General features: G+C 42.4%; 1 protein-coding gene across 1 annotated transcript in view; it reads left to right on the top strand.

The window, feature by feature from the left end:
• Window positions 1-16,046, top strand: part of RPS6KA2 (ribosomal protein S6 kinase A2) — a 278,994-nt gene that overhangs the window by 239,992 nt on the left and 22,956 nt on the right. The window contains exon 14 of the mRNA XM_090042839.1: window positions 1,673-1,798. Coding sequence (XP_089898965.1) covers window positions 1,673-1,798 — 126 coding nt within the window. The remainder of the gene's footprint in view (window positions 1-1,672; window positions 1,799-16,046) is intronic.

Here is a 16,046-nt window from a genome sequence, read left to right as displayed (position 1 = left end):
CTGACTGCCCTTCGTGGGCAAGCAGCATGCTTCAGCACCAGGGGAAGGGCTAACCATAGAGATGCTCTGGCAGCCAGAGCATCTCTGTAGAGGACCCAGCCTCCAGTTGCCTCAGGGCATGGTCCGGGACCGTTCCCTGCCCCACTTTTTTTCTCTGTAGGGTTTTTTGACCCCTCGATATCCAGGAGTCTAATTTTGTCCCCATGCTGCAGATTTGCAGAGCGGGGAACATTTTCTTCTTCTTGCACGTGCCTCTTGCAGCGTCCCAAAGGGGTTTGAGACACTGCAAGTGGCACTTGTGGGCTCGTCTGGATGTGCCCCTTGGGTGCATTCCATCCAGTCCCATGGACTTCTACATGTCCAGCTTTTCTAAATAGTCCCTAACTTGTTCGTTCACCACAGCTGGTTGCTCACTTCCTCCCCAGACTGTGCTGCCAGGTGCAGTAATCTGGAAGCAGACCTTGCCTGTGAAGACTGAGGTGAAAAAGGTATAGAGTATATCAGCCTTTTTCACATAATCTATCACTAGGTTGCTTCCCCTCTTCAGTAAGGGGCCCATACCTTCCCCAACCTTCCTCTTATTGCTGACATGCTTGGCTTCCGCTACTACAGCTGCAGCATGAGGCCACTACTGTTACATGGCATGGACTCCCCAGAGAACCACCATTCTTGCACCCCTTCTACAACAACACCTAGGCTGATGGCCCATTTGTCCACCCTTAGTTATGTTACTGAATGGAAACCCTACGTTGTAAAGTTTTTCCCCAGCTCTTGTTCAATATATATATATTATATATATATATATATAAATATAATATATATATATTATGTTTAACTTAAGAAAGAAATAACTTTTCTACCTTAGAAATCAGATCTGAATAAAACATTCCTGGAAAGCCCTGGCCCAAATCATTGGCTGGTATAAGTTGATTTAGCTCAGTGGGGACCAACCTTTTTGGCAGGCATGCCACAAATTAAGTCCCATGCTCTTCTAAGTGCCACCCCAATCCCCTTTTCATGTCTGATGTACTGGTCTGCTTTCTGCTCCTTGCCTCATCTGCTGTTCTGTTGTCTGTTCCTTACCTTATTTGCCACTGTGCTGACTGTCCTCTCCATGATCTGCTGCTTGCCACATGTAGAGTCTGCCTGTGCCACTTGTACCATACATGCCACAGGTTGGTCATCCCTGGTATAGCTGATTTGACACATGTGGAACTACACTGATATCTACACCAGACAAGGATCCAGCCTGGAAAGGATTATAAAAACATTTCCATTGTCATGAGAAATAGCTGTAGGCTGGGTTGTTTGAAAAGTACCTAGAAGTTTTAGACACCCAGTCCCACTAATATCTAATGGGAATTTGCTATCCAAATTCTATAGCTGGCTTGGGAAATCCTAGCAATTGTTTCTAGATACACAGGTGTGTGTTACTTGGGAAAGAAACTGAGAAGGAAGAACTCCATGTTTGTTTTGATAGCAGCCAAAAAGCTATTGTTTTACTGAACTGAACTTAAACAGTATAATGCCTAAGAAAAGTGGATTTTGGAAGTTGGATAGAGAAGATAAAGTGCACCAAACCCTTTATAATGGTTGTCCTAGATTATCCTGTTATGTGCAACCAGAAGATTTGTCTTCTGATTATTCTTGTTTTACTTTTCTTTCTCTACAGCAGTTACATGGGAACAATGTTCACTTTACAGATGGATATGAGATCAAGGAGGACATAGGAATTGGCTCGTATTCAGTATGCAAGAGGTGTGTGCACAAAGCAACAGAAGCTGAGTTTGCAGTGAAGGTAAGAAATCACCCTGCCAGATGCAAATTGGATGCTTATCTTGCTGGGATCCTATGACCCCAGCTGACTTCCTGCCCTTTGGGCAGGGGGCTGGACTCGATGATCTCCCGAGGTCCCTTCCAGCCCTAATGTCTATGAAATCTATGAAATCAAGGCTGCTCCATGACCCTGGGCATCATTTTGCCCAGTGAATTTTGTTGTGGGGATTTTTTTCCAGAGAAATATATTAGAAGATGATATTAAGGTTCATTCTTCTACCTTAATTTCATCAACTAAAAGAGACCACTCGTATGTACATTCATGTTTACTTTATGGTTAGTCACTTCAGCTACTCTCCTTGTTACATGTCTGGATGAGATATTTTAACAGAATATAAACTGAAGTAGCTCCAAATAAAGGATAATTCATTGTAAAATACAGCCCCTACAAACACAGCATAACTCTGCTTCTCTTTCTCTGTAGTCCATTTAACTTTAATGGGCTCCTGTCCTCATTAGAGATGTTTGCACAGTGAAATACACTGCACTATCATGGTCACCTGTGAATAATCAGGTTGCCTTTTTTAATTGGTATTCAGCGGACCTATCATTGCACAGGGGAAAACAATGGAGTGATTCAACAGAGAATCAAAATACTAACTCAGAGGAACTTAGTTGCACATTTAAGAAAAATCTAGGGACTTTAAACTTTGTAGAGCAGTAGTGTAACAATAGAGTCGCAGTACACAGCTGCAGCAAAGAAAGTTAGCAAGTTGCTAGGGTGTATGCATAAGGGAATTCATTTCTAATATGACATAACAGTCCTTCTGTATAATTCCTCAGAAAGGTCACACTTGGAGTATTAGGTTGTGCATCTGTTGCCTGTATTAAGTAAAGGATATCCAGGTGTTAGAGATAGCATAATATGAGGCCAGCAAGCCTGACTAATGGTGTAAAAGGTTTATCTTTAGAGGAAAGGTTCCAAATATTAAACATTTTTAGCCTCTGGAGAAAAAAAAACAGATACTATGTAAAAGCTCATATTGCTCCAAAGCTTCAGAGCCGCTTTGGCCGGATCAAAGTGGGAAACTGATTTGGATCGGATCGCTGGCATCCGAAGCAGCCAGATCCGAAGCCAGATTGAATAGCTGCCTACTCGCAAGGGCCTAATGAAAATCATTCTTCTTAGATTTTTTTGCAGTTATTGATTAAGATTGACCTTCTCTTTGCTTCCTAACACAGTGAGTTCATAAGGAAAAATATACCATTATATTCTATAATAATAATGGTTATAATATACAAATGTTCCAGATATCTGGTGCTACCTCATTAAAAGGCTGTTTGTTACGGTGGTACGTAGGCATTTTACAAAGTTCCATGACATCCCACCACTGGAATGATAGATCAACAGTGACAGAGTTAAAAAATAGGACTGTGAAATCATTGTGGGAAAATGCAAATGATGCCACTGAATTAATAATTTCTCCCAGTTGTACAGAGAATAACATACGCTATGCTGCATAGTCACTGTTAGGGTTTACTTACTGTGGCTGTGTAGGAATATATTGAGTTAGCAAAGAACTGAAACAGAATAACTGAGTCAGAGCTACAACTAGAACATCCACCCTGAAAAGTGAAAACCTCCCTAACCCTGAAGCAGGACTTATTTGCTAAGATGTATAGCATGTCTTCCCTTTTCCCCAGTCTTATTGAGATGCCTTTTCTGTCCTTATTTAGCCTGGTGGAACCGAGTTTGGAAAGGTTTCTGGGTGTGTAAGGAAACTTCTATCCTTTGTCTTTGTTCTATCTCATTCCAAAGTTAGTTCATTTCTTTGCAAAATGACTTCCAGAGGTACATTTTTTGGCACCGAGTTTTGAAATGTAAATAAATGTCACTCACTTCTCTGAGGTCACTTGGGGAGACACTGGCAAAATGAAGGGATGTGGGGGAAAAAAAGCACCCCTCATTTTACAGATCTCTGCTTCATTTCAGATTCTTCTTTTAAAATATTGATCATGCTTACAAAGGTCGGTAAAGTAGATGCACAGTGATATTAAACAGCAAAGAGCACTTTTTATTTTTAAGCATGCCTGTAACTGAGGTCAGAAGCAAAGGAAAATCAGATCAAACTGTTTAAATTAGTTCAATGCTTGGAGAAAATAAGTCTCTTAAATAAAAAGCAATGCTAGAGCAAGTGAGAGAAATGTTGTATTGAAGAAAAACAACTGATATGAAATCCTAAATAACAGATTGAGTGCTATGTTTTGGGGAAGAAAGGAAATACCACAGTCTGGAGCAAATGGCAAATCAGATGTCAGAAAATGTGTAGGAGATTTGATACAGTTAATGGTCTTGGAGAAAAGGTTTATTTTCTTCAAAAACTGTTCCTGATTTTAAGCTTGGATCCCCACATACAATACAGAGCTAGTTTCTCCAATGTGCCAGTCATTCTCTGGCACAAGCTGAAATAAAACTGCCAAGGAGCTAGCTTTATCTCCCTGATTCTAGGAACTTGGTTCTGGCCCCTGAGGTCCATTAGCAGAGAATAGCCAAAGCAGAGAGGTGATGCAGCTGTGACCTCCTCTGTCCCAATAGGCCAACTACAGCAGAGGCTGCCAGGGTTAGTGGTATAGGAGCCAGCTAGGCAATTCAATGCCAAATACGGACTGTCCAATACTAAAGATAGCTCCTGTTGGCAACATCTGATGGCTGTTCAGTCCTTTCATAGGAATGGAGCCAGGGAGAGTGGCTGGACCACAGGAGAGAATCTGTCTAGGGTAAGGTAGAAATGGTCCCAAGTTATGCCCCTAGATCTTGAGAACTTAAAGCAGGAACCATGGCTGAATTCCATTCCTTTCTCCTGCCTCTATAAGTTATCAAACCAATGTCCTGGTTCCAAACATTCCCAGTACATGAGAAGGTCTGGATTAAAAGCCAAACTTTGCTGCCTGGACACGTCTCTGGATAAATGAGATTTCTGTTTAGATAAAACACTGATGGAAGCAGTGTGAATCCAGTCATCCCCTTAAGTTTTAATTTATGTTTTCACTTTTTTAATGTGTTTTATATATGTTTTTATATATTTTATACAATAAAAGTGGAGAAGCCATCAATAGAGGGAAGTCATTAACCCCCAGAAGGACAGCTATTGTTGCAAAGTTCATGGAGATGAGCACCCAAAAACATTTATTGAATTGGTTGCTGAATGAATTGTATTAGGTCCAACTTATGTGGGAATTATTGTTAGCTTATTTTCTCCCTTCCATTAATGTTCGTGGTCATGATTTGCTGGTTTTCAGATCTAAGTAGATATGTAAGCATTTTTATTTAAAGGCTAGAGAATACACAATAAGATTTAGATCACAACATAATTTTCTCCTTATAACCTGCAGCCATATCAGGGGTTCATTTCTAAGTGCAAAAAGCAATGAACAACCTCCAAGATAAATATAGTCTCCTAAGACTGTCTAGAGGCTGGTACACTTATTTGGGATTTTTTTTTAACAAAATTGATATTTAAATGCCTGTTCACTGAAGCAGAAAAAGGCAAAATTCTGCCCAGAGTTTCCGGAGTCTCCTTGATAGTCAAAGTGTTGGTATTATTTGGACATTTTCTCTCTATGACACTGGGAGGTGTCTCATTAGAGTGAAGCAGACTATAAAGTCTTCAAGGGAGAGATAACATCTATTTTTATCTGTCTGTGAAGCTCCTACCTTACATAAAATCATACAATGAATGAATGAATGATCTAGTAGGAAATATTACAACAAATTCACTAGGCAAGCTTGAGTTGGTTCTGGTTGGCCCTTATCCTGTCAGCTCAGCGGTGGAGGTAGAGGCCTGTCCACATGGCAAGCCCTACTTGCCAATTATTATCTTTTTAATTTAACAGTGGAACAGATTTCACAAGAAATTAGGCTAATCAAGTGTGGATTAGTCTACTACTGGACCAGCTCATGCCAAATTACATATTTTCCAGTATTTCCCCAGGAGAAGTTATTTGTCACCCTTGACCTTCACAAGACTTTCACCCCAGCCCTTCATCTTCACCCCAGTTTTTGAAACAAAAGCTGTTTCAAAATGCACTGATATTTTTACTTGCAAAGCAGACATAAAGATTAAAACACTGACCAGGAAAGCCAAGGCTGTGACTGAACTCCAACTGGCTACACATATCAAGGACAATAAAAAGTCCTTTTTTAGATATGTGAGGAGCCAGAGGAAAAGCAAGGGCAACGTTGGACCCCTGCTTAACCATATGAGACAACTGACAACCGATGCCCAAGAAAAAGCCAACCTGCTTAATGGGTATTTTGTGTCAGTTTTTCACCAGCCCAAAGGGATAGCCCTGCTCAATATGGCACAGCATGGCCAGGGCGAGGGAGAATTGGTACCCTTCATCAATATAGACCATGTGAAGGAACACCTTGAGATGCTGGACACGTTCAAGTCAGCTGGTCCTGACAGTTTACACCCCAGGGTACTTAAGGAGCTGACAAGCATCATAGCCCCTGGCACGGATCTTCAAGAACTCCTAGAACTCAGGCAAAGTGCCCAAAGATTGGAAGAAGGCCAATGTGGTGCCTATCTTCAAGAAAGGAAGGAAAGTAGATCCAGGGAACTACAGGCCCTACTTGACCTCAATCCCGGGGAAGATTTTGGAAAAAAATATCAAAGAGACCATTCTTGTTAAACTGGCTGATGGCAACATCCTGAGGGATAGCCAGCACGGGTTTTTTGCAGGTAGATCTTGCCTGACCAATCTCATCTCCTACTACAACCAGGGGACATATCACCTGGACAAAAAAGAGATTGACATCACGAATCTTGATTTTAAAAAAGCATTCGATTTGGTATCTCATGATCATCTCATAGAAAAACTGGCCAACTGTGGCCTTGGCTACATCACAGTCTGCTGGCTAGGGAATTGGCTCCAAGGTCAGACCCAGAGAGTAGTAGTTGACAGAAGTCAATCATCTTGGTGTGCTGTGACCAGTGGGGTCCCCCAAGGCTCCGTCCTTGAGCTATACTCTTTAACATCTTCATTAATGATGTGGACATTGGTATCAGAAGTGGACTGGCCAAGTTTGCTGATTACACCAAACTTTGGGGTAAAGCATCCACACCCAAGGACAGGATGGTGATCCAGGCCAACCTTAACAGGCTCAGAAAATGAGCAGACAAAAACCTGATGGCAAAAAATGCAAGGTTCTCCACCTTGGGAAGAAAAACCTGCAGCATGCTTATAAGCTCGGCAGTGCTACACTTCCTAGCACCATGGCTGAAAGGGACTTGGGGGTCATAACTGACCACAAGATGAATATGAGCCACCAGTGCGATGTTGCGGCTGGTAAAGTGAGCACAACGCTGGCTTGCATCCATAGATGCTTCTCAAGCAAATCCCAGGATGTCATCCTCCCACTGTACTCGGCCTTGGTGAGGCCGCAGATGGAGTACTGCATCCAATTCTGGGCTCCACAATTTAAAAACAACGTGGAGAAGCTTCAGAGAGTCCAGAGGAGAGTCACATGCATGATCAGAGGGCAGGCAGGAAAACAGGCCTTATAATGAGAGGCTGAGAGCTATGGGACTCTTCAGCCTGGAAAAGCGCAGGCTCAGCAGGGACCTGGTAGCTGCCTACAAGTATATACCGGGTGTACATCAGGATCTGGGGGAACGCCTGTTCACCAGAGTGCCCCAAGGGATGACAAGGTCAAACAGTCACAAACTCCTCTGAAACCATTTCAGGCTGGACATAAGGAAGAACTTCTTTACTGTTTGAGCCCCCAAGGCCTGGAACAGACTGCCACCAGAGGTAGTGCAAGCACCTACTCTGGACTCCTTTAAGAGACATTTGGACATTTACCTTGCTGGGATCCTTTGACACCAGCTGACTTTCTGCTCCTGGGGCGGGGGCTGGACTCGATGATCTTCTGAGGTCCCTTCCGGTCCTAATGTCATAAACTGCTACAAGACCGTTTCAGGCTGGACATAAGGAAGAATTTCTGTACTGTCCAAGCCCCTGAGGTCTGGAATAGCCTGCTATTGGAGGTGGTTCAAGCACCTACATTGAACACCTTCAAGAGTAAATTGGATGCTTATCTTGCTGGGATCCTATGAACCCAGCTGACTTCCTGGCCTTTGGGCGGGGGGCTGGACTTGATCTTCCGAGGTCCCTTCCAGCCCTAATGTCTATGAAATCTATGAAATCTAGGAAGCTGGTTGCCTCCCGTTACGAGAAGGTGCTTTCTTTTTAATTATAAAACAAATGAATAGGTTGATCATTCTTTCACTCTGTGCATGTCTCTCTCTCTCTCTCTCTCACACACACACACACACACACACACACATGCATATGAACCCATGTACACACCTTTATACAAAATCTCTCTGAGCAGATCTACCTGTAGCACATAGATTTATATCAGATTATTACTAATGAAAGGAGATCTTTTGGTGACTATACATAACATAATGTAAGTAAATCTAGTCCCTCTAGTTTCAGATATATAGACAAATTAGAAAAGTATAAAGAATAAATAACAGAAATTATACAACGATTTCAAGACAACTTGTCAAGAGAGTCCAGGCAAGTTAAGCAAGACAAGATTCCAGGGAGACAGGATCAAAGTGTATGCATATCTTCAAAGTGAAATAAATTATGAATGGCAAATAGTCAGTCCTTGATGAGAGCAAAGACAAAACACAGTGGTTTGAAGCAAAGAAAGGAAAAGTTTAAGAGAAAATTTTGACATAGAAATTAGTCAGTAGAATGGACTCCTCAGGGAAGTGATAAGACACTACTCACATCAGATGAAAATAAGTTTGATCTATCGTTGATACGTATGATGCAGTAAGTAGCCCTACAGATGCAGGGCCAGAGACACGTGTCCTTTTCTGACCATGTATGCTAGGAAGAAAAATGTCATTGCCTCCACTTTTCAGCTTATCCTCTGAGGAGGGAGAAATTAAGTAATACATGATCAAGGGAACAGTACATTTAGTACAAGGATCTAGACTGTGCAAGGGCCCATCATAAGGACTTGAAAACAAGAAGCTGTTTCAGCCACGCAGAGAGAAAGGTCTTTTTCAAAGAGAAGGTCATTTTGTTGCAGTGAGCTCTTTGGCTTCCCAGTCACCCTTCTGTGTGGATTGAGTCCCGGCCCTGCTTGGCCTTCATGGACCACTGGCAGTCACTAGTACCGGGTAGGCAAAAGTGTATTGTCCATCACTTCTATTGCAGGGCCCTCTCCACAGAGCTGTGTAGAACACTACCCTGCAAAATAAGCTTCCCTACCTTACAGAGAACTGTGTGGATGGATTAACTAATGTTGGTACATTGTTTGGAAAATAATAGTTACCATGGAAGCGCTAAGTAATGGCGCTGTCATTGCAGGTTACTGTTCTGTATCAGCAATATGTGGAAGTGACTGGACATGTTCTATATCTGTTGAGCTTAACTTTCCCCTCACAGCTTGTTCTTGTGACCATTCCATATTCTTTTATGTTTTATTGTTAATTAAGCCAATTTATTTGAATATTCATTGTACTGCTTTTTCTGAAAGGCTTAACCATGGGGGTAAGTGAATCACTGAAGCTAATCAAAACTAATAGCACAGCAGATTGTCCCTCAGAGACAATGAGACTTGGAATAGTTCTCCTCTGAGACATCTTAAATGTAAAATTATACCATGTCCTTTTAAATAATGTTAGCCTTTCTGCAGTGATTTTCATCCAGCCTGAATAATTTGACATTAGAAAAGAACCAAATTAAAACAGATGCTTGGCATGAATAAGGCTTATTTTTAGAAAGAAATAGTATTGAAATGGAAACCTGTACATTTTCCAGTCATACAGAACTGAAGACTTCAATTTCTATGTCACTTCTTTTTGAATTAATATTACAGGTGAAACAGCCAGTTTAAAATATCTGCATTCACTATTTCACAGCTTTTCTTCAAAAGCAATGTTTATCCTATCTGTAGTTAGAAGAACTATTCCATCGGGGTGACATGAATATTAAATGACTTGGAGATATGAGGCACAAATAAGGTGCACAAACCCATGGAAAGAGTTATTTTCTACCCCTTTCCTCCTTTTCGCCCTCCACCTTGTAAAGCCCTCTTTCACAAGTAGTATAATGTGACTCTTTGACATACAGCTGTCCTATTAATTGTGATTAACCCATTCCAACATCTCAAGGAGACTACTTAAGAATAGTTCAAAACATATTACACAAGAAGCAGCAGCTTTGGCAATGGTTATATAAAAGCTACCTCCTTTTCCCTGCCTTCTCTACATGTGTTTTCTAACTTTAATCAAAGGAAGGTTTTTTGGTTTTTGAGCTGAACCCTAGCCATGTTAATACTGAATGACACACTTCTAGCTCTGTCTTGTAAATCTGGACCATCCCTACTGAACCGCCCATTTTCCAATGAAAGAATCTTACCACACTTCATAGTAGTGGAACATACAGGGGGCACAGGTCCCAGTGCCACCACCAGAAATGTTTAGTCTGATTTCTCTCAAGAAGTATAAGTGCAGGAGCTGGCCACTGCTACATCATTTTGATTCAGTTCTGAGCCCTGTGGTTTATTATAGTTAGGAAGAAAAAATGATGACGGAGCCAGGCATCTTTGATGTCATCTTGTTTATTAATACCAAAGTCTCATTTTTCTAACCACAGGAAGAATTAAAGAGTAGACCTAAATTTTTTTGTTCCCAACTCCAAACCTCTCCTAGCCAGCACTCCGACTAAAAGCTTTCTTTCAACTTTTCTCAAGACCACACTGCTGGTACTTCTGTCACAGGCCTTAGTGCTTCTTGGCTGCCTTCTCTCTTGCTCTCTAATATATCCCCTGTTTCCCTCAAACCTTTACAAATCAACAGCCAGAAAAAAAACTTTTATCCAAATGTGTCTTTTGGCTCTGACTTTATGTTGTGGGATCCATCTTCAGTCCAGGATTACGAAACTCAGCTGGGTACTAAGAGTTCTCCATCACTGGCTTTTCACTGTAAACTTTCATACCCTCAGCTCCAGAGAGACTGGTTTCCAAGGAAGGGTTACCTGTTTGGGGTTCCTCAGGAAACCTGTCTTGCCATTGTCTCACCCATGGAAGCCCAAGATTGGCTGAAGTTTGTAGAGCTGCCATCACTGATGTTCCAGAACTGGCCTTCAGCTCTGGCCCTGAGGCTACTATTGAAAACCTTAGTATGTCAGTTCTGCTGTTCCAACTACTGCTTTAGTGCCAAAATCCACAATTCATGCTTCATCCAGGCAGGGCACAGGGGGACTTCCCAAATCCATTCTGTCCTCCTCATCTCTGGCATTCATCTCCTTCCCAGGCTGCCTTGTCCACCACAGTACCATGTGGTGTGTTGCTCAACCTTGGCTGACCCTAGTAAAGTTTCATAGATTTCATAGATTTCATAGACATTAGGGCTGGAAGGGACCTTGGGAGATCATCGAGTCCAGCCCCCTGCCCAAAGGGCAGGAAGTCAGCTGGGGTCAGCTGGGGTCATAGGATCCAAGTTTCTCTTATGAGCCTAGCATCATGGCCGATCACATCTCTGATCCAATCATTGTGGTACTACCTATCCTTCCTTGGATTCTGTTTACCACTGTATCCGGTTGCCCTCCCCAGTGGCATTTTTCTTTGCCTATGAGGGGCACCCCTGAAGTCCCTTAATGTTTCATTTCTCTTGTTTGTCTCATGTTCCTCCTTTACTCTCCTGCCATGTCTTGATGTAAATATTATTTAGATGTTCTTACAAGTGGGAAACTGCCTATTGTAGTTCTACATTGGGGTTCTTATCCACCATGGGCCTTGTCCCCCATCTTTCTCTAGCTAGGCCTACCAATCTAAACCCACCAGGTAGGGTTTGACTCCGAGGCTCTAGCTCCTTAATCCTCTTGGGGCCTTTTGTTTTCAATCCGGAGCCCAGGCTTTCTAGCCCAGAGGACCGTCCACTAGGCACAGCCAGCGGGCCACAAGCTCTAGTTTGGACAGTGGCTCAAAGCTCCCACTGCCCAAGAGCACCCTTTTCTTTAGCTCAGGCTACTAGCCGAGATCCCCCCACTAGGACCCAGCTTAAAAGTCCTGCAACTGGCTCTGAGCCACCAGCCCTCTAGCTGCACACTTTAGTGCACTAGGCCCTTTCGCCTTTTATGACTGTGCCCAAGGCGCTAACGAAGCCTCCTCCTCCTCTACAGCCTTGACCACAAACCACTATTCATATATATTTGTCAATCAACAAATATATATATAAAAAGTAAGTCAGTGTGTTATAACCACAAAAAAATAGAAATGAAAAAAGGCAGCATGCCTTTTGAGATATGGTCATGATGAGGTGCCTACCATTGCATTTGATGTTCCTCTTCCTTTTCTCTTCTTTTGACAGCTGCCAGCAATCTGCATAGGCTCACGTTACCTCAGACCAGTGAGTTCTAGATACCGTCACGTGCTATCAAATTTAGTTTGCTAGGCCTTCAAAATCCCCCTTTCCACCCCATTTCACAAGATATAATTCCCACAAGATGTAATGCAGCAGAAACACTCCTTGCAAACTCTGGGGACAGTAACAAAACAGCTCCCCCTGGCATCTCAGAAGGAAGAGATTGCAGAGGAAGAGGAAAGGTTGTGTTATCCTGGACTTAGGGAGGCTGAGCTCATCCACAGACTTGAGTACAAAGAAGTCATTTTAGCAGCTATTATGATGTCTCTGCAGGTTGGGGACTGGCTTTCACATTACTTTCATATCTTCACATAGAAAATACCTCCAATTTACAGCGTATCAAGATCATTACCAGCACAAAATGCATCTCTTCAGATTTTCAGTAGCAGCAAGGGTTCTCACCATTGTTCTCTCAGTAGTAGCTGAGATGGCCTAAAAAGTCACCGTTTACTTTTACATGGACCACTGCATGGTAAAAGGGGTAGTATGATTAGAATGATGGATTATCTATGCTGGACGCCCAGGATCTCCCAGGGTCAAAAAAAAACCTGTGCTGCAATAACTCATCTGGATGGTCTGTGATGATAGTAAAAACCTGCCTCTTGATTCCCAGCCACAAGGCCTCCTGCATCTCCATGATGTCACATGCCAAACTTCATTTCAGATGCATATAGTCCTAGATGTGGATCATCTATGCCCTAGGAAAGTATTCTCTAAATACGAGATTGACAGTTCCCTGTGCTGCCCAGGCTTCCCTTCCCTTTTAGAATGACCCACTCCATATGTGTGTAAAGAAATGTCTTTTCTCCCCTTACATCCTTGTGTGCTCATAAAAATGGACACCTCTTTGTTATGCTGAGGAGCCCAGGCTGCTGAACTTCAGGTACAAGGCCATTGGTTACAGTGTGAAGCAAAACTATCAATATATTGGAATTCATGATGGTACAAAGACCTTATCAAGCCTTCCTCCTTTCCATTGAAGGGTATCATGTACAGCTCACAGTAGACATCAGGCAGGGTGGCGTGCTTCCGTTCAGGGAAGGTGCCTGGTTATGAAACTGGTGCATCTGCATCAGATATACCTGTTTGCAGGGCACCTCCCAAGTATCCAAAATATCTGTGCAGGCCATCTTGGCAGATTCATCTCTCAGCATCTGAATGGGAGATCAAGGACCTGGTTTCCTGGCTCATCTTAGAGCTACCTCAAATACATTTGTTTGCATCTGATTTCAACATTCAGACCCACCCTGCACCAAGGAAGGCCTCTTTCCAGGATCTCTGCAGAATGTCTGGCTTCTTTAATAGTTAGGAACTCTCTTGTATGCTTTTTTCCCCATACCACTGATCCTATAGGCACTTTGTGAAGTGTGAGATGACTTCTTGACATGATAAGCAAGGAAGATTCAGTATTTTCCTTTAGACAGGACCTCTTTTGTTTTAAAATATTATAAGGCTTATTTCCTAAATGTACCTAGATGGAAGTATACCCCTGCCTTCTGCTAGACAGTAAAATACATGAAGATTTTATTAGTGAAACAGTAAGAGACACTGCGTATTGTCTGCATTGAAAGTACCCCACTCAAGAAAAGCATCACCTAGGATTAGCACAGAAGAGTCTTTCAGTGAACTGAGGAAGACTTACATATATAAAAAAATCAATTTATAGTGATCCTGTGGCTTGCACCCTTATTTTTCTTCAACACAATAAAAAACCTATATCTGATTTTTAGCTCTGCTCTGCAAAAAAGCACCAAAGCCCTGCTGTACTTTCAGTTTGTTTATATAATAGTATGACTTTCTGAGCTTGTGTTCCTCACCACAAAAAGAGAGAGATCGAGATGGGAGCACCTTCTCACATTATTTGAAAACTTAGCATTGGAAAAAGAAAATAAAAGTAGTCTCCTAATATAGTATTAGTGTGTTCATGCATGTGTGTGCATGTGCACATGTATATTTGCTTTAGTTCAGTTCAAAATGAGAGTTACAACTTCCCAGGGGAAAAAATGTTAACCTCTATACATAAAGAACTAGAAGTGTTCATGGGATATCATGGAGATGGGTGAAAAATGACTGTCAAGAGACAAATAGGTGGCTTAGGGAAACATAATGATCAGTGTAGAATGGTCTCTGTTAACAGAGAGACAAATGGTAAAGTAGGGTGGCATTTTAGGCCTCTGGCAGACATTATGTTTATGGCCTGATTAACATGTTAATTGTGCCATAAACTACAACTTGCCATACATTTAGCCAATTTGAGGTGCCATTCAGTCAATTTGAGGTGTCAACCCAACCATAAAGATGTTCTACATATAATGTAGAACAAGGCTACCAAATTCATCCAGCCCTAGAAGCCACATCCAGATGTGCAGACATGTGTGGTTTGTGGTGCTGCAAACCTCTTTGTGGTACCACAAACTGCATACCTGGAATGTTAAAATGTGCCCCACTCTGCAAATTTGGAGTGCAGGGGCAAATTTTGCTACCAGGAAATCACAATAGCAAAAAAAAAATAAAATGGCATGAAAAAAAGTGACGCAATGTACACAAGAGGAGCATGTGCTGGAAGACACAGAATCTTGGTCCTCCCAGGAGATGCTCTGGCTGCCAGCCAGTGTCTCCACTCCTTTAGTTGTCCCCTATCTCTTCCAGCATGCTGGTAGCTAAGAGGGAGAGGAAAGGGCAGTTTCCCTGAAGCGGGGCAATTTTCCCCACACCAAAGTGCACCTGCAGTGGTGTGCACTGCAGGACAAATTTGTGCCACTCCTACTTTTGCTACTGCAAGCATACGCCCCTGCATGTGAGGATGTGCCCAGACAGTACTTGGGATCAGGCTGGGGGCAGCTCTAAGACCTCAGCCGGCACCTAGAACTTCCCATGCCCATTCCCAGCGCTCAACTAGGCATCAGGATCTGTCCCCTGCCTGATTCAGAGGATTGGTTTGGGGGTGACCCCACAGGGACACAAGGAATTTTATGTCCCATCCCAAATATCACACTTGTATTGTTATTTTACTGATCATTCTGTACTTTGTAACACTAGTGCGAACAACATGTACATGTGAATATGGGTGGGGTTCTATATCATTCTCTAGGTTAAAACCTCCCAAAGGAATCTTGGCCTTCAGTTGATTCTTTTTGGGAACATGTCTTCCTGTCATTTGCTCTCCCACTCTCAGTCTAGCTCCTTTAATTTGAATAACGAATGCAGGAAAATAAAGGGTGAACTGTCAGTCAAATCCTCCTCTCTCCAGCTGGTTTTAAAGTGACAGAGCAATTAAGCAGAAACTTAGTACATAAATGGTTTACAGAGCTGAGAAGACGTCTGGGCCCTTTGAAAGTTCCATTCTTTAAGTGTGCAGCTAATATATGCCCCAAGCCTGCCAACTCTCTGATACTGTCCTCTTTTGTTATCATCTCTCATAGCTTCACCTCATGAATCTGCAGCTTTGTCACTTTTTACTTACCCCAAATATACAGCAATGCTTGTACTTTAAATTAGAAGGGATAACTTTATACAATGCATATATTATAACCACTCCTTTCCAAAGAAACACTTTATATTTACATACCTGTTGTCCCTTTTGCCAGAATCTCAAGGCATTATGAACATGCTGTCTTCTGTCTCATATAACCCCCCAAACCAGCTAGGGAAAATCGGGGTTATATGAATAGAAAAAGGCTCCCTACTGGAAAATTAGCCATTGGGGCTGGAAGATGGAGCATTGGCTGAATTAATTATCACAGCTCTAGGAGCCATGGCAGTTAATGCTGCCACTGCTCTGTACCCCTATCCCACCACCAAATTTCCAGACCC

The sequence above is a fragment of the Crocodylus siamensis genome, chromosome 1 (assembly GCF_052110815.1).
Source record: "Crocodylus siamensis isolate JL-2025a chromosome 1, ASM5211081v1, whole genome shotgun sequence".
NCBI classification, from domain to species: domain Eukaryota; kingdom Metazoa; phylum Chordata; order Crocodylia; family Crocodylidae; genus Crocodylus; species Crocodylus siamensis.
The sequence above is the reverse complement of the archived record's forward strand: the minus strand, read 5'-3'. Positions and strand labels throughout refer to the sequence as shown.